Source organism: Phoenix dactylifera, chromosome 9 (genome assembly GCF_009389715.1).
Source record: "Phoenix dactylifera cultivar Barhee BC4 chromosome 9, palm_55x_up_171113_PBpolish2nd_filt_p, whole genome shotgun sequence".
Lineage (NCBI taxonomy): Eukaryota > Viridiplantae > Streptophyta > Magnoliopsida > Arecales > Arecaceae > Phoenix > Phoenix dactylifera.
The window spans coordinates 6,386,933-6,404,633 of NC_052400.1; the positions used below are offsets into that span (position 1 = coordinate 6,386,933).

The following is a 17,701-nucleotide window of genomic DNA, read 5'->3' on the forward strand; positions in this document are numbered from 1 at the left end:
TCATCATCAATCCTTTTCTAAGATGACTTTACCAATTGTTGTCGCCGATCCTCGGACTGCCAACATAGATTGCTTTCGTGGATCTATAAGGTAGAGCCGATCATGGGTCGGGCCTCAGGCCTAAACTCTATTCATTTTTAGTCGGACTTTGGGTTGAGCCAAATGAAAATTTGACATTTTCTATACCCAAGCCTAGCCCATGATTAGCTCTGCTACAAGGTAGCAACGAAAGCTAAAGAACTCACTGGAGTTTGCTCCGGCTGCATTCTCTGATGCTTAAGTCGGAAAGAAATTTTTTGTGTGGGAATGGAGGAGGAATCATAAAGACAGAGTGATGTTCTAATTGTGATCTTATGATTGTCTTTCATGAAGAATCATTGAGTTTATTTATAATCGAGAAATATAGAATATCTCTGGAGTCGTGCCGTAACCTTTTAAAATTCCATTGTAATTGCACAAATTCAACTATAACCTCCTGAGATCATATTGTAACAGTCTAGAATCGTGCAATAACTATAGCAGAACATGTTGTAATAATCCGGATAAGTGGCTGCTAGCTTTAACTCCAGGAGTAACAAGAGTTGGACCAATCTAATCGCACCACATTATCATTTGATGCCATATCACCTAATGCTGGACATGTTTATTGCATACCATTTGAACTAATTCACAAAATTGGTTAGATGAATAAGAACTTATGATCTATGGCTGAATACCACCCTTCAGATCATCAATCGATGCGGTGCATAACATGATCAGTGGTTTTGGAAGGCTCGTTGGTGCGACCTTTTATGCTTTTTCTTATTTCTTAGGATCCGTCTTGGGTTTCCACTTTCCATTGCGTAAAGCACGTAGAAAAATGCTATTATAAGAAATAAAAGGAAAAGCCTAAATTATTTCAAGTACATCCGCCAGTCGCCCAGGATTATTTCGAGCCGTTTGATACGACGATATCCAGGACAAATTCTCAACCTTTTATCTTCCGTTAGTTAATCAGACGGTCAGAAACATCCTTTCGGCTTTATTCCCTAATCGTCAACGGTTCAGGATCAGATGGAGCAGAATTATCCCTTACCTTCCCAGAATGACCAAAATACCCTCCCTGCCCTCGGCCCGTTTATAAACCCTAGCCCTTTCGGGCTTGCCCGTCTCCTCTTCTAGGGTTTCCGCGCGACGCCGTCTCCAAAGCCCTAAGCCTAAGCGCAACGCTGAAATGGTATGGATCCGTCTTCTCCAATCCATAGCTCCTCCATAGAATCCCTAGTATCTTATTTCCTTCTATCTCTAGGAGCTGTTTTATGTACCCAAAATTGGATTTTTGGCCGGCATTTGATCTAATTTCGAGCTTCCGGGTCGATGGTTTTCTCATTCTTCTTCTTCTTTGCTGAAAAATCTCATCAAATAGATATGTTTTACTAATGTTCGACTCTGAATCGAACTTCTTCAGATTCTTCGCTTTGATCCTTTTATTATTTAGCTGCAGATCTATTAATCTGTGGATTTAATCTTACAGGCTCCCAAAAGGGGTGGGAAGGCTGCGGCGCCGGCGAAGAAGAAACCGGTAAATGATTTTAGTTTTGACTTTTTATTGCTAGATTGTTCATTCCATTCTCTTCTTCATGTAATGCTAAGCTTTTTGTTTCCTTTTCCAATTGATTTTGCTGTGGTTTTGGATCTCAGGAGAAGGTTGTGAACCCTCTGTTTGAGAAGCGGCCGAAGCAGTTTGGGATCGGAGGGGCTTTGCCTCCGAAGAAGGACCTCCACCGGTTCGTCAAGTGGCCGAAGGTGGTCAGAATCCAGAGGCAGAGAAGGATTCTCAAGCAGCGCTTGAAGGTCCCCCCGGCCTTGAACCAGTTCACCAGGACTTTGGATAAGAACCTTGGTAGCTATCTACTGTCTCTTTTAATAGGTTATTTATAAATTGCTACCATCCAGTGATGATTTTATCTAAATTTTAGGGCTCAGTTATTGATTCAGGCCATGAGTAGTGATTAGCTGCCTTGTTTTGTCGCTCTTGTAGTCTTTTTATGCCAATGACATAAGATGTTTATTAGCTAAGTTAATGAATTTTCGCACAATGAGCTTTTATAACTGTTACATGTTTTTAAACAATTGGATTAAAAAATGATTTGTTCGTGAAGTGGGACAACTTTAAACAAGTTTGAATTCTTATCTAGTGAAAGTGTTTTGCTTGTATGCGCACATTTGTTGTGTGCAGATTCTTGTGTGCATTGTCACACCACCAGTGTCACAACTAGTTATCATGAAGTTTCTGATGCTCTGAAGTAACGCTGCTCTGACTCATAAAATTTTAGATGATCCAAAGCTGCACATCATTGTATTTTTGTGAGATGTGCATAACATTTATTTTATGTGAGTACTACTTCTTGAGCTTTATCTGAGATGACTAGGAGTCTAATTGTTTGGTGAAAATATTTCTTTGCTTAGTTGAGTTGTGAAGTTGGTTGCTCTAGTTTTGGGAAATTTTGATAAACTAGAGAAATCTCAAGTGAGGAGTGTAGCCAGGACTTTGGTTCGGGGGGGCAAAGTTTTAAGATCATTGCTTCATTTCCCCAAGAACTTACTTCGATAGGATGCAGACTACATTGATAGTGCAGTACACAAAGTTTCGGTTGCTATTTTTGGGGCTAAATACCAGTTTAGAGTTGGTAGTTCATAAAAGATAGTGAGTTGCAACTATTACAGGGAGGTTTTGAGGAGGATGAAGCATTTTCCTAGTTACAATAGTCATCATGTCTGTTAAGGTTGCATCATCATCTGCAAAGTAAAGGCTACACTTTGTTCAGACATTGATGGGTGTTATAACTGAGCAAAATGATTTGACATGATAAAATTAATAAAAAAAATCAGGTGAGCGACACTTGATGCTTTGCATATTTAATTTGATGTTTTTCTAACACTGACTCAAAGGAGTCATATAAAGCTTATAGGGAGGAACTCAATGCTCAAATAGGAATTGAAAATGAGAAACATTGAACTACACATGCATATACGTGCAAAAACATGGAGAAGAGTGGGTTAGGAGGAGTGGGAAGGTTTATTTATTTATTTTTTCTACCTTGAAAGAATAATTAGATTGAAGAGAAACAGTCAAATTGTGGCTGCATTCCATCAGATAAAGATCATTCACAATGAGTGTTCATTGTTATTGATCTGTTGGATTGATAGCTAATTACAAGGAGTAGCCTAATAAAAGGGGCACATGGTGGTACTAGGCCCATCATAAGGTTGCCTTTGGTGGTGAAGTCCAACCTTGCTGGAGTTCGACCCACGCCAGATCTATTTATGGGCCGAGTCTGTTCGGGCTTGAACTAGACTTTACCCAAAGGTCAACACAATTTACTTAGGCCCGAGGTGGCCCGGTCTGATCTTCAGGCTCATCATCTAGTCCCAAGCCCCGCCCTTACTTAGGCTTCATGCATTCTGATTGGACTTAATCTTCATGTCCATTTTTTATTTTTTTTTAAAAATATCAAAAATACTTCAAAATATTTTAAAGAATGCTAAATATGAGTAATTAAATATTTCTAACAAGCTAATATCCCATTAAAATTCACTTATCAACAACAATTATTAATTAAGTCTAGAAATACATCAAACATCAACAAAATAACACAAGAAAAAAATTTGGGCTAGGTCTGGCTTCAATCTCCAAGTCCGAGCCCAGTCCGTTTGTTAAACAAGCTTATTTTCTAGGTTTGGCTTGGTCCGCCAAGCTTATAACCTTTGGTCCAAGCCTGCTCAACCCATATGTCTCATCATATATAGAAGTAATGGAGGTAACAACTGTTGGAGGAGACAGAATTCTTAATTTCTAAATTGGAGTCCTTGCCAGATTGGAATGCACAAGATATTTGAGATCATGATGAGGTGGAAGTTTCCTTCCAAACCAATAAGGGGAGCGCTAGGGTTGGCGGCATGCCCGTCACCCCAAACACCCCCCCCCCCCCTTCGTTTTCCTTTCCCCAGCCCATTTAGCTCTCTGCCACTGCTCATGTCTGCTTCAAAATCAGTTGGGTGCTGAAGTAGTTTTTGTCAATTTACTGAATTAAATAGATGCAGAACTGTACTAAGAATTGTGTCCCTATCGCTTAAACATAATTGCTGGTTGCCTTTTCTGGTGTTGGTTGCCTTTTCTGGTGTCTAATTTCCATGCCCTGTGGTATTTTAGAATTTGAAAGACATGCAAATGCAAATGTAGTAAACAATGCGAAAGTTTCAGGTTAATAATTTGTGATGCACTTTATACTGAAGTTTTGTTGAATTGAGGTTCTGCTCTTCATTTCACTTAAGTATTATTAGCCTTCTTAATGTCACTTTAAGTTTCTCACTTTGCTGGGCATGTCATCTGATAGTATTTTTATATGGTTTATGCTTCATTTCTGTACTTCCATTCTTTTTCTTTTCCTGTCCTTTTTAGTGGAACAAGCATGCTAAAACCTGCCAAACATAAAATATTTCTGCAGCCTCGAGCCTGTTCAAGATGCTTCTGAAGTATCGTCCTGAAGACAGAGCTGCAAAGAAGGAAAGACTTCTGAAAAGGGCTCAGGCAGAGGCCGAAGGGAAGCCTGTTGAAGTTAAGAAGCCTATTGTTGTGAAGTATGGGCTTAATCATGTGACCTACCTCATTGAACAGGTTTGGATGTCTTCAGACTTCCACTTCTGGTGCTTTTAGATGACATAGGCTATTAGCTTATTGCCTAATGCGTTTTCTTAGAATTGCTTTCACAATAAGCTGCTCTCCAACAAATCTAAGTTGAGAATAATAGAAAGCGGTGTTGTGTAATCAATTAATGCAGCTGAACATTGTTTTGAGACATTATTTAAGTTAAAGACTAATTTAGATCTTGTTCCTTTATAGAACAAGGCACAACTGGTGGTCATTGCTCATGACGTTGACCCAATTGAGCTAGTTGTTTGGCTCCCCGCCTTGTGCCGGAAGATGGAGATCCCTTACTGTATTGTTAAAGGGAAAGCACGACTTGGAACGGTAGGTTACCTTCTATGCGTTTCCTTTTCTAAAATCTTTCGATTAAAGATAAACATGCTTATATATGCATGCATATGTTTTGATCTTTTTGTCACCATCTTTTATAGATCGTGCACAAGAAGACCGCAGCTGTATTGTGTTTGACCACTGTAAAGAATGAGGATAAACTAGAATTCAGCAAAATCTTGGAGGCTATCAAGGTGAGGAAGCTTAGAGTGGCATACTTAGGCTTGGATATATTTTTATCTCTGTATCTTCATTACTTTTTTTGTCTTTCAGGCCAACTTCAATGATAAGTTTGATGAGGTCCGTAGGAAGTGGGGAGGTGGGATAATGGGTTCCAAGTCTCAGGCAAAAACCAAGGCGAAGGAAAAGCTTCTAGCGAAGGAAGCTGCTCAGAGGATGAGCTAGGTTTCTTTATTTTTGGTCATGGTCATGTGGTTTCGCCTCTAGCATTTTTCTTTTCCCAGCGTGTAGCTGTAGTCACTTGATCAGCAGACGGGCTAGCAGCCATATCTTTAAATTTGTATCAGTTGTCTGAAAGTAGATAGTATTTTAATTGTCTGGTTCTCCTGTGAACTTCCCCAAGCATGTTTCTTGGTGCCACCAAACTTTTTGTTTTCTTCCGAGGTTTTAAAGTGTCCATTATTATTTGCGTGATTTGCATTGCTGACTTATTTTTGTTCTAATTTTCTGTGCTTGTCTATCAAACTTATCTGGAATTTTAACCTTCAATTTATTATGACACTGAACTATGATGATTGGTGGTATGAGAAAATGCTTTCTTGTTCTCCTGGCATGCTGGAAGTTCGCCCTCCAACCTGCTGGATGGATCAGTTCATGCGTTTTTGCTTTCTTATTATAGAGGAGCTCTAAATATCAGACCACAGGTCACAAGACTATAGATTAAAGTTTATGAATACTGAGTTGTTGAACTGTCTGACGGATACGCATGAGCCTTCGGCTTAATAAACACACTAATCATTATTGTCATTTGATGTCCTCATCAATACAATTTTGAGGACATGTCTGGACAATTACCACTTCATCAGCAAGCATTTTGCTTGCTTCGTTATGCTCGCAGCCACCCTACAATGAGAATTGGTCTTTCTTATTGGGTTCTTCAAGATGAGCAAGTCTGCGGCGAATTTGAGACTCAATGAGCGGTCAGCCATGGCAGCTGTGGCGCAAAAGGTGTAAGCAGAGATATTTCAAGGTGAGTACTGCATGCTTCAAAACATAGTTTGCTGATTCACTAGTCATGTTAGCAAGCAAATAACAAATCATGTGTCATTCCCAGATTGTATTCAGGTTTGGATGTGCTATCTCTGGTGATGGATTGTTCATGTCATGACACAGTTTAAGTATTGCAGGATCTATGATTTATGGCAAGTTGTTTTTTGGGGTGGTAGATTTATGGCAAGTTAAATGTTTGAGAAATGTTCCATTAGTATATGAACTGTTCGGCATGGTGCAGGAGTCTTCATTTAATGACCTAATCTAAGATAAAATGCAATGCCCCTTGGACATAACTGATGATAAAACAGTTCCGGTCGCCGGATATTATGTGCCCAAGAGATAGATGGGAACCTCTGTTACACTAATCATAAATTTCTCAGTTTTGAGAGTCGCTCTTTATTCATGAGAAGGGAGTCTATTTTCCCTTTTTATTTGTTCTTTTTTCCCCCAATGGCGGGATGATCCCAAAATCTCACTCCATCTTTCCGACCAATGTGTTTGTTTGCGTGACCTAGCTTGACCGGTACCACCTCATCCTGATCTATCTCATTCGAGCATGAATGATTCTTAGTTTACCTCATTTAGTATTTTTAAAAATGAAATTAATAATAAAGCGGAAGGATAATTGTATGTAGATTAATAATACCCATAAAAAGTCTTTCATTGTAATCTAAACCGAGTCAAAACTTTCACTCCATATCCATTTCATTGCAAATATGAAAGAAACGGGTTATTCCATTAGGTTTTTTTGGGATCGCCAAATTTTATGCTCGAGTAACCTTGCATGAAAAAGCATAAAAAATATATGTTATTTTCCATTATAATAACATAAAAATACAGTCCTTTGAGTGAACTAGTTATGAGATAATGGTTTTTTTTTTTTTGTTTGTTTTTGTGAAAGGAAGGGATGTCCAAAGGACTGCTTGATATTATTAAAAAGAAAGAAGAAAGTAGAAAAGTAGAAAAAAGAAAAAAAAAAGTGTAGGAGAGCCCAACTGGTACTGCCATTAGGTATCTCTCTCACCAAAGAAAGAAAAGGAAGGAGAGGAGGTATTGGGGGAAGAAAGGGAAGAGAAAGGGAGGACAGGAGAGGAGAGGATATGGAAATTGCGAGGAGAGGAGAGGAGGAGAGTCTCCTAGATCTTAAACGCTAAGTAGCCCAACAAGAGCCGGTGGAGAGAGTTAGATTTAGGGCTTTTCTCGAGAAAAGCAAAAATTACGAAGTCTCTAAAGAAAAGTAAGGGAAAATTAATTAGTAAGTGCGTTGTTTCGAGAATATAGAATGGACAAATCATGCTCTGGACTGGACCGAATTAGCGAGCAAAAAAGTTGGGGGAGAATGCTCGACAAAGCATTTGTTGTTGATCAATTTGTCAATAATTAAACCGATATGGATATTTTTCAGAGCTAAGAAGTCTCTCCATAGAAGTCCCATGGCTTCAGTGTTGGGGCAATATCGAGGCTTTGAGAAGACCAACCAGATAAGTTTGAAGAAGTGAAGGAAATGAAACAAGATGATTATACCTCGGTGAGAGGATCTCTTATAAAAAAAACTAGAAGTATTCGAAAGAAGAAAGGAGTGGGCCCTCTAAGTAAATATATTGATGATTGATATGAATAGTGTTGTGTCATCAGGCACGGATGGACAGATTTCTAGAAAGTAGATGTATAGCCAAATCTGGAGCTTCCAAAGAGGACCTCAAAATCCAAATGCTCCGGGTGATTTCTTTAAGACTTTGGGTAGAGATTGGCCAGCACAAGCAGAATTAGGGCTATTGGATAGTCTTCAGCAAGGGCTCCGGCAAAACTAAGATGTGCCTTGACCATTTGGATCGGCCAAAAACAAATAAGGTATCTACAAACCTAGACTAGGAAAAAGATAGCATACTCTTAATGCGAGATCAGTGTAGTGCGATAGCTATAGCCTGCATACAGTAATTGTAACAAGTATATTTAAGTAGAGATAGGCCGAAATCATCCTAAGAAATGTTGGTGGTAGTATTGGCATTAAATGATTCACCAATTGATCCGAGGTTGAAAAGAACCTAAATCCAAAGGACTCGAGCTCGTCATGTTGTAGTCAAAATGAAAAGAGTTGGTTGAGCAAGATCAAAAATACAAAGCGGCAAAGAGCCATGGTCGGATGACTCTAGGAGAAGAATGAGAAAAGGCGAAGACATCAAAAAAACTATTTTTCTTCCAAACAGATGATTTCTGCATGACGATGTCATCAAATTATCAGTTCTAAATGTCACATCAGAGAGACCATGGCTGATGGTGATTAGGATTTTTCCAGATCAAAACTTTGGTCTTCCATAGCAAAATGTTTTCTTAGGGTGACATAGGAAAATAGAAGGAATAGATTGAAGGATCATAGATATGATGATGCGATCTAATAAACAAAGGCCAAAAGGATTTTGGATCAGTGTCTGAGGATCGATTAGTTACAGAACCCCATAATGCTCTAGTTTTTCTTGTTTCTCATAGGTGAGATCTAGAAGAAAAGCAAGATCGTGGTTTATCTTAATGCAAGAGATGAAAGAGCTTGAGGAAGGTGAGGGGAATAGTAGCTATTGAAAATAATAATGGAAGATGAATCCGTCAAGCTTTTTAGAAAGGTTCCAGCACCGCACACGTCATGAAAGGATTCCAATCAATTATAGTACTTTAGAAAGTGCTCTACTCCAAGGGATAAGCCATCTCATTAAGTCACATAGATATTCCTTAAAATGAGAGGATATGTATCGATTAGAGTTATGATAAAAGTGTGGGAATCCCAAAGGCATAAAGTGTTTCGAAATATCGAGCGCCATACTTATGGCTACAAATGTGGTGTTCAGTATATCCTATTACCCATCTTATCGATGGCTGATAGGATGTGAGGGATATTGTTTACAGTACATCTTATCGTCCAAGGATCTCTGTACACATGGGGGTTCTGAAGAAGAATCAGATAAGGCCTCTAGAGCCTTAAGTTGAGACACGTATTCAGCTTGATGGTTGATAGAAGGAATAGATTGATGTAAATAGATTGGTCTCCAAGATTCTCCCAAGTATAGAAGATTGTGTTATAGGCCGAACAAAGAAAGATAGCCAATGTAAGCAATGCTGGGATAGATCAAAAATGATAGGATATGATTATCAATCTGATAGTTGGTGCAGAGCGATTGTGCTAATGAATGTGCATAGTGGAGGACAATTAGCATCAATTATCAAATTGTTAGGAGTGGAGGCCAGACGTGGATAGTAACTGTCACAATAGGTAGTTATTGTGTTTAGTATAAATACGGAATTATACTTTGTAAAGAAACTGTTCCAAATAATTCAAATTAATGCATTTAATTTTATCTTAGTGCTTAATCTACTAGTAGTTTCTATCCTAAGAGTAGCTATAACTTAGAATATTTAGTATCGTAACCAGTGCTATACTTTATGTCTTTTTAAATTCTTCTCTTTCAAATAGTAGTTTGACAATGGCCAAAGTTTTTGAAGGTCAAGACATCTAGACTCATGCAACTTTTTGTCTTTTCTTTCAATTATCATCTTTCCAACTTATCTAATGCTTGTGCACGTATTTATGTAGCCTTTTAACTTGTCACCCTTTTTTTATCAGCTAACAAGTTTCTCGACACATCTAGATGGAATAAGAAAGACAAACATACGATTTATTCAAAAACCAAACACATCCTTAATGTGTTTTTTTTGGTTAACAAGCGTTGCTAAAGAGATATATAAAACAACTCAAAATGAATGAGTTTTATCAAAACGATTGTTTGATTTCAGTTTTGTCGAAATTAACAATATAAAACCTAAAAAATAAATTTTATGAAAAATAAATATTTATATTTTTTTTGGTAAATACATATAATGATGTTTATAGGTATATATTTCAGTAAGATTTAATGGCAACCAAACAGTCTCCCAGGGTAATTTTTCTCAACTTACCATCCTTTCTTTCAAAAAAGAAAAAAAAAAGAAAAATAAATTGTACATCATCCGTGACACTCAGATGCTTCGGTGAGATTCTGCTGGAGCAACATCACGATCTTCTCATACGGTTAATCTGACGGCTAGGAACATCCGGTCGGGTTCGTGCCCCCTGTCAACGGTCATGATGACATAGACCAAAGTAGCCCTTAACCTTTTCAGAATGCCCAAAATATCCTCTCACTCCCCGCCGTTCATAAACCCTAGTTCACCATGCGCTCTCTTGGTTCCTTGGCCCAGGGTTTCCTCACGTCGCCGTCTTCAACCGGAACGCTAAGCACAGCGCTGGAATGGTATGGGCTCCTCTTGTCCAATCCTAGAATCCGTATTACTTCTTCTCTTTAAGATCTCTAAAAGCCATTCACTGTTCTCAAAATTGGATTTTTCTCTCGCGTTTTTATCTAATCGCGAGCTCCCAGATCGATGGTTTCCTCTTCCTCCTCCTTCGCTAAATAAAGATTTGTGAAATAGACAATTTTTTGTTTAGCTTCTATTCTAAAACGATTAATTTGAGTTTCTTTTATTATTGATTTCTTTTTTCTTAAAAGATCCTTTTTTACCCTATTTATAAATTTATGCACAATTGTTTAACTATGGATTTGCTATCCTGTGGTTTTAATACGACAGGCTCCCAAAAGAGGTGGGAAGGCTACGGTCCCAGCGAAAAAGAAACCGGTAATTTTTGTTTTAGTTTTTCTCCTTTTTATTGGTAGAACGATTAATCTATTTTCTTCTTCATGTAGTGCTGAGCTTTTTCCTTCTTTTTCTTCAATTGATTTTGCGGTGGTTTTGGATCTCAGGAGAAGGTTGTGAATCCTCTGTTTGAAAAGCGGCCGAAGCAGTTTGGGATTGGAGGGGCTTTGCCTCCGAAGAAGGACCTCCACCGGTTCGTCAAGTGGCCGAAGGTGGTCAGAATCCAGAGGCAGAGGAGGATTCTCAAGCAGCGCTTGAAGGTCCCCCCGGCCTTGAACCAGTTCACCAGGACTTTAGATAAGAATCTTGGTAGCTATCTACTGTCTCTTTTATTTAATATGTTCTTTATGAATTTCTACTATCCTATGAAATATTGTATAAAGGAAACATTAGAAGGTATTATTTGTCAGGTTCTTTTGATAGGTATGTTGCTTATCCAAGCTACTTCATCTTAAGGATATAAGGAAAAACACGTTTTGCAAAATTATTTTTAATACCAACCTTCTTAGAAATAACAAGCTCGCTTTTAACATTATTACAGTGGATTTGAACTCATCGTTGGAGTTTAACCCTCTACCACTTTTAAAAGGCGCAATTAAAAAACTTTAATAAATATTAAAATGACTGATGCATATCTGGTTTTGATATGTATCTGACAAGAACTCTAGGAGCTGGATATGAGTGTCCAGGTAACACATCTAAGCGTAATTCGTTGCCACTTTTTTCTGGTGTCTTATTTCCATGCCTTGGAGTCAGTATATTGATTTTGAAATGACATGCAAACACAGATATATGAAACAATATGATGTGTCTGACTTATAATTTGGGGTGCACTTCTGAGTGAAGTTAAGATCTTTTTTTCATTGGGATCATGTATCACTAGCCTTCATAGGGTTGTATGCTCCGGCGCTGATTTTGATACATGGATTATTCTTTGTTTCGGTGCCTTTTTGGATTTTTTGTTAAAAAACAGGCCTTTTGATTGCATGACTTTCTTTTCTTTTCTTCTTTTTTTTGGTTGTTGTTATTTAATGTTAGTTGCTGTATAGTTGTTAAAACTTGCCGAACCTAAAATTTTTCTGCAGCCTCCAGCCTTTTCAAGATGCTTCTAAAATATCGTCCAGAAGACAGAGCTGCAAAGAAGGAACGGCTTCTGAAGAGGGCTCAGGCAGAGGCAGAAGGGAAGACTGTTGAAGTTAAGAAGCCTATTGTTGTGAAATATGGGCTTAATCACGTAACTTACCTTATCGAACAGGTTTGGATGTCTTCCATTTCTGGTGCTTTTGCTGTCCATCAGCTTATTGCGTAATGCATTTTCTTAGAAGTATGCATTCTTTCTGCTGTATTAGGCTGCATTTGACAAATCTAAGTTGAGAAATATTGCAAGTACAGGAGCTGTATAATCTGTTAATGTAGTTGAACATTGTTTTAAGATATTATTTTAGTGAAGGACTAATTTAGATGTTCTTCTTTTGTCCCTATAGAAAAAGGCACAACTTGTGGTCATTGCTCATGATGTTGACCCGATCGAGCTAGTAGTTTGGCTGCCTGCCTTGTGCCGGAAAATGGAAATCCCTTACTGTATTGTGAAGGGAAAAGCACGGCTTGGAGCGGTAGGCAACCTTCTGTGCTCTTTCTTTGTTAAAACTTTTGGTCCGTGAAGATGGACATGTTTATGTGTACATGCGTATGTTCTGATCTTGCCACCTACCATGTAGATTGTACACAAGAAGACTGCAGCTGTATTGTGTTTGACCACGGTAAAGAATGAGGATAAACTAGAGTTCAGCAAAATCCTGGAGGCTATCAAGGTGAGTAAGCTTGTAGTGGCACTGTTAGGCTTTGGTATCTTTTAATGTCTATGTCTGTTGACTATTTTCGTTCTTTCAGGCTAACTTCAATGATAAGTTTGATGAGATCCGTAAGAAGTGGGGAGGTGGGATAATGGGTTCCAAATCTCAGGCGAAAACAAAGGCCAAGGAAAAGATGCTCGCGAAGGAAGCTGCTCAGAGGATGAGCTAGGTTTCTTTCTCCTGATTTTTGGATCTGTGGATTTCACCTCTTGCATTTTCCAGTCTGTAGCTGTAGTCACATGAGTAGTGAGCTGACTGGCAGCCATATCTTAAATTTTGAACCAGCTATGTCTCAAATTAGATGATATTTTTTATTGTCTGAATTGTCTCTCAACTTACCAAGACATGTTTCAGATTTTAAAGGACCGGTTAATATTATTTTTTGTGCTTTTTTGTTTTGAATTATTTTTTGTGTGCTTGACATTGCTGACCTATTTTTATTCTAATTTTGTTTGCTTGTCTATTAAATATATACATTGTATTTCGAACCTTGATTTCTTTAGAACTCTTAACCATGATGATGGGCAGTATGACTAAATGTGTTCGGACATGCTGTGAGCTATTTGTTTGGCTGGTGCATGCATGTTTGATGGTATTTGATCCATTTCTATTGGTAGTTGCTCTTCCAGTCTGCACAGTGGATCAGTTTATGCATTTTGAATTGTTGAATTATCTAAGCGACAGCTATTCTTGGACCTTCTGCATTATAGGAACAGTAATAACTTTTGCCATTTGATGATGCATCCTCATTGGTACACATGAGAGGTCATACCTATACATTTTACCATGCTCCTCTGTTCTTGTCTCACTTCTTGTACCTATACATCACTAAATTCTGTGCTACCTCTATATGTTTCATGTTCAACCATCACTTTGGTTCTGTGATCAACTGTTTTAAGGGGTTTACATGCTTGTTATGCTCGCAAGCCTATCCGATGCGGCAATTGTTGATATGGTGCAAAATGAGTGCCCTAGGTATTTCTGCAGATTACTTTTTCAACACATCTTTCCCTGATTGATTGATCAAATCAGTTCTGCTTCTCATCTTAACAGCATCGCCCTTAATCCATGTTTCAAATGTCTGATGATGGAAACTACTATGTTTTAGTAATGGCAGTGTAATATATGAATGATAAGGTGGATGTTATAGCCTTGTTTTAGCCTTGCAGGAACAGTTCATGGCAAGTTCCATATGCACAAGATGTTTGATTATTACAAAACGATTGGCATGGATTGGTGTATTTGTTTTATGACATGTTAAGAGTTTTGTAATTGCATTATTGTTTGATGTACAAATTGATGATGAAACAGTTTAGTTTGCGGCATATAGTGATCCAAAAATGTGGCTGATGGCTAGATGCTATGCTTTCTCAATGATCCTGCTCTCTAGGCTCTTGGTGGCCAACGCTTTATAGAGATGTAGAGATGTTCTATACCTGCTCAATCCCCTTTCAGCCAATGGCTTCTATTGCACGATCTAGCATGATCACTGCCATCTCACCCTCATTTATCTTATGCTAATTTTAACTTTATCAGGGTTCCTACTGCCTAACTTGTTTTTGTTTGTCACTTTTGAAGGAATGAAATCGATGACAAGTGAAAAAGCAATCTTAAAGACCTAACTGGATCTTAAAATCCACAAGAACTCTTCATCCAAACCCATATGGAGTCAAAAAAAAAAAAAACTCTATATCCACCCTGCTAATAATATGAAATGGAAGGTTCCAGTCTAGTTTTTTTTGTGGTGTCTGAAGTATTTTGGTTGAGTTCTTGTATTCGAAAGGTGGATATCATTATTAGCATCAGTAAATAGGTTACTAAATAGTGTTAGTTTTTTCTTTTTTTGAAAAAAAGTTTAATGGCGACTTTCTGTTAAATTTCTTTTTGAGTATAATCTCTCCTTAGCCCCTTCCCCCTTCCTCTTTATCCTTTCTATGCACCTACTTGATATAGTCGAACTTGTTCTACTTTGGCATGTTTCAATTTTAGGCTCTTCATCCTCTCCCTCTCCCAATTCTCTATGGATTTACCCACTGCCCTCCCTTCTCATCGACCTCATTTCACTTTTATTCTTGGACTCCCACCACCAATCTCCTCGCTCCTCCACACTCCCCTACCCCTCCCTCTCTCTCTCTATCATTGCCCTCTTCCTCTTCTTCTCCAACTCTTCCACTTCAGCTTTCCACTCTTCCTTGCCTTTTGACGCCTAAAGTCCCTCCTGTTTGTTTGTGAGGATTCCATCCACAACTGCCTTTCATCTTGCTTTCCACCCCTCTGTGCCTTCATTTCATTGACTTCTACCACCAATGTCTTCCCCCTCAATCCTCCCATCCCTCTCTGAGCATCTTCCATATCTCGCTCTCGTTCGATATATAATCTTTCTTTTTAATATATATTAAGTTTTAATTGTCATTTGGACTACTCATTGTATAATTGTCAATTTATCATCATATACCAGTTTGCATCATTTTTCAAGACTATAAATTTCCCTAGTACTATTACTAATACTCCCTTCTGAACTTTTGAAAGTTCTACAGTGAATTTATGCCCGACAGTTCTCATCATTTATCTTAACAATATAATTTTCGTAAGATAACTATTATTCATTTAGCATTGTATAGTATAATTCACTAATTCTTATAGAGCAACCCAAAGGTATATGTTGGTCTATTAAAAGAAAAAAGAGAGAGAGGTTATAATAATCCATCACTTGTAGTTCTTGGAGCGTGTCATTGGATTACCAAATGTAAGAAAAAGGTAAAAAACTAGATCAGCATACAAATTTTAAAGTGTATACATTAAACTATGCACCCTTATACATGTTGAACGAGGTAGTTTATGTCTCTCTCTCTGAGTCAACCTCTTCATTTGACATTTTGACGCTTAAATAGCACTCAAATGTGCATAAATGTCTGCGATCACATTAGGAAGAGGCTCTCATCCTTTCCTCCATGCCAAAATTTCACACATTCTATGAGTTATGCTTGATTTACATTGATAGTCATTCCATGATTCTCCTTGCAAATTTTATTTAATGCAATCCATAAAATATTAAAGTTATCTTTAGGCATGGCTTGTTGTTTTGGAATAAAAACGGCTCATTATGCACCATGGACTTATGTATGTAACTATTTTTACTCTTTCAACATTATTGCATATATTCTTGCACTAAATCATTTTACAAGACCAATTTACTTAGACAATGAATCAAATTCGAGAGCCCAATTTTAACCCATGCATTCCTATATATCTTTTGCAGTGTATGACCTGAATCTCTTTTTTAGCTAGCTCGAAAATAATATTGTGGCTGCTCCACCCTATAGAACAAACTATTACATTCCATATTCACATAAAGAAAATTACAAAAAAGACTTATAATATCACTAATAAAATTTATTAATAGGGTATGATAGGATAGAAGAAGTTGTTAGATATTTACAATATGAGCTTGGTTGTGTTGGATATTCAATTTCTAAACCACCAATATTACTTGGAGTTTTTAGTAAATAAGTTTCCATCATATCTAACAACTTAGATTCATAAAAGCAAAAAATGGAAAAACAAGATTACTGAAGTAATTTTAATAAACATGTTTAATTACTTAAGAGTATAAAAGTGCTAGAAACACTCAATAAAAAAAATGTAATTAGCATTTCATTAAGACGATGATATTGTAACAAGGAGGCAAGATCATCAAGAGATTAGCAGGGAGAAAGAAAGGAAACAAAGAGGGAGGACCAATGTATACTAAATAACTGCTAACGAGGTAAAAAAAAAATTACATCCAGCGACCTAAACAATTAGGCCAAGTTTAATAAATTTAGCAAATTGAGCCGTTCAAGCGTCAACCCTAGTTGGAGCCATTATAGCTAACATGTTCTGCCTCATAATAACAATGTCCGCTAGCCGTTCGAAGCTGAAATTTTTCTAGCTTGGCATGCCTTCAATGTGAACTTGGAACTCTGCAATTCTCATTCAAGAAAATCGAGCATCTCTCCTGTTTTTCGAGTTCGGCGAGGTATACCCCCCTTAAAGGAACTAAAATATTGTATTAAATAAAACATACTCTCAATGTTACAAAGGTAGTAAAATGTTGACTGCAAATCCTTTGCAACCCTATCCCATACTTACAAATTATAACTTGTCCAAGGCCCATGCGGCATCTAAGGTACCTCTAGGTAGGCTGAGTAAGCCTTTCCCCTTGATACAAAGCCTTTGTGAGACTTGTTTCAGATCCTTTGGAGCGCCCCCCCCCCCCCCCCCGAAACTCCCTCTTTGGTACAAGGTCCCTTTTCTAAGGGACTTGACAAAGGAGAGAGTGGGCAAAGGTGAAAGGAAAGCTTTCTTGTTAAAAAGTGAGAAGAATACAACACAGTCCTAGGAGTTGGTTACAAACAGAGATCTCTTTCCACATTTATAAGCCTCAGCCAAGTACACATGTGGCCTTAATTATACCATTTGTTAAAATCCTAATAGCTTTCTAATCATTTCCATATAAATAATCTACAACAAATAGCTAGTTCTAGAAATATCTGCACAAAATATCTAAGGCTAAAATAAGGAAATTGTTAAGCAAAATATCTAGGATCCTAAATATCTTTTCAAAATATCTCAAGTAGTAGAGTATCTCTGAAGCCTTTTAGAGAACTTTAATTTCTTTGTCCAAAACCTTAAATGCAAAGATCCATGACATCCTCCCCACCTATCGCATCAATGTCCTTGTCGCAATGCTGAGAACTCGTAGATTTTATCCTCGTGTTGCCGCAATATATTTGCATATTTCCAATCGGTCTCTTTGTGTGGAAGTCCTTTCCACTTAACAAGATACCCAATGTATGGTTGGATTCCTTATCGATGGATGTGTACTTGTTAAATATAGTTTAGACTTCCTTCTTGAACGATGTCGTCAAGGTTCTCG

At 37.7% G+C, this 17,701-nt stretch overlaps 2 protein-coding genes across 2 annotated transcripts; both read left to right on the forward strand.

The window, feature by feature from the left end:
- The first annotated feature begins 1,095 nt into the window (after positions 1-1,095).
- Positions 1,096-5,688, forward strand: LOC103717462 (60S ribosomal protein L7a-2-like). Its single transcript, XM_008805860.4, has 7 exons — positions 1,096-1,216; positions 1,514-1,561; positions 1,681-1,882; positions 4,488-4,657; positions 4,883-5,011; positions 5,119-5,211; positions 5,291-5,688. The coding sequence occupies exons 1-7, from the start codon at positions 1,214-1,216 to the stop codon at positions 5,420-5,422; spliced, it is 777 nt and encodes a 258-aa protein (XP_008804082.1). The 5' UTR covers positions 1,096-1,213; the 3' UTR covers positions 5,423-5,688.
- Positions 5,689-10,438: 4,750 nt separating this feature from the next.
- On the forward strand, positions 10,439-13,188 carry LOC103717460 (60S ribosomal protein L7a-2). The gene is made up of 7 exons (XM_008805859.4): positions 10,439-10,530; positions 10,865-10,912; positions 11,038-11,239; positions 12,016-12,185; positions 12,415-12,543; positions 12,649-12,741; positions 12,821-13,188. Exons 1-7 carry the CDS (start codon positions 10,528-10,530, stop codon positions 12,950-12,952), a joined length of 777 nt encoding a protein of 258 aa, XP_008804081.2. The 5' UTR covers positions 10,439-10,527; the 3' UTR covers positions 12,953-13,188.
- The last annotated feature ends 4,513 nt before the right edge of the window (positions 13,189-17,701 follow it).

Bases quoted from the DNA above. Each gene is read 5' to 3' on its own strand.
- LOC103717462 (XM_008805860.4), top strand. The intron at 1,562-1,680 runs GTAAATGATTTT...TTTGGATCTCAG, and splicing joins CGCCGGCGAAGAAGAAACCG to GAGAAGGTTGTGAACCCTCT. The intron at 5,212-5,290 runs GTGAGGAAGCTT...TTTGTCTTTCAG, and splicing joins AAATCTTGGAGGCTATCAAG to GCCAACTTCAATGATAAGTT.
- LOC103717460 (XM_008805859.4), top strand. The intron at 10,913-11,037 runs GTAATTTTTGTT...TTTGGATCTCAG, and splicing joins TCCCAGCGAAAAAGAAACCG to GAGAAGGTTGTGAATCCTCT. The intron at 12,544-12,648 runs GTAGGCAACCTT...CCTACCATGTAG, and splicing joins GAAAAGCACGGCTTGGAGCG to ATTGTACACAAGAAGACTGC.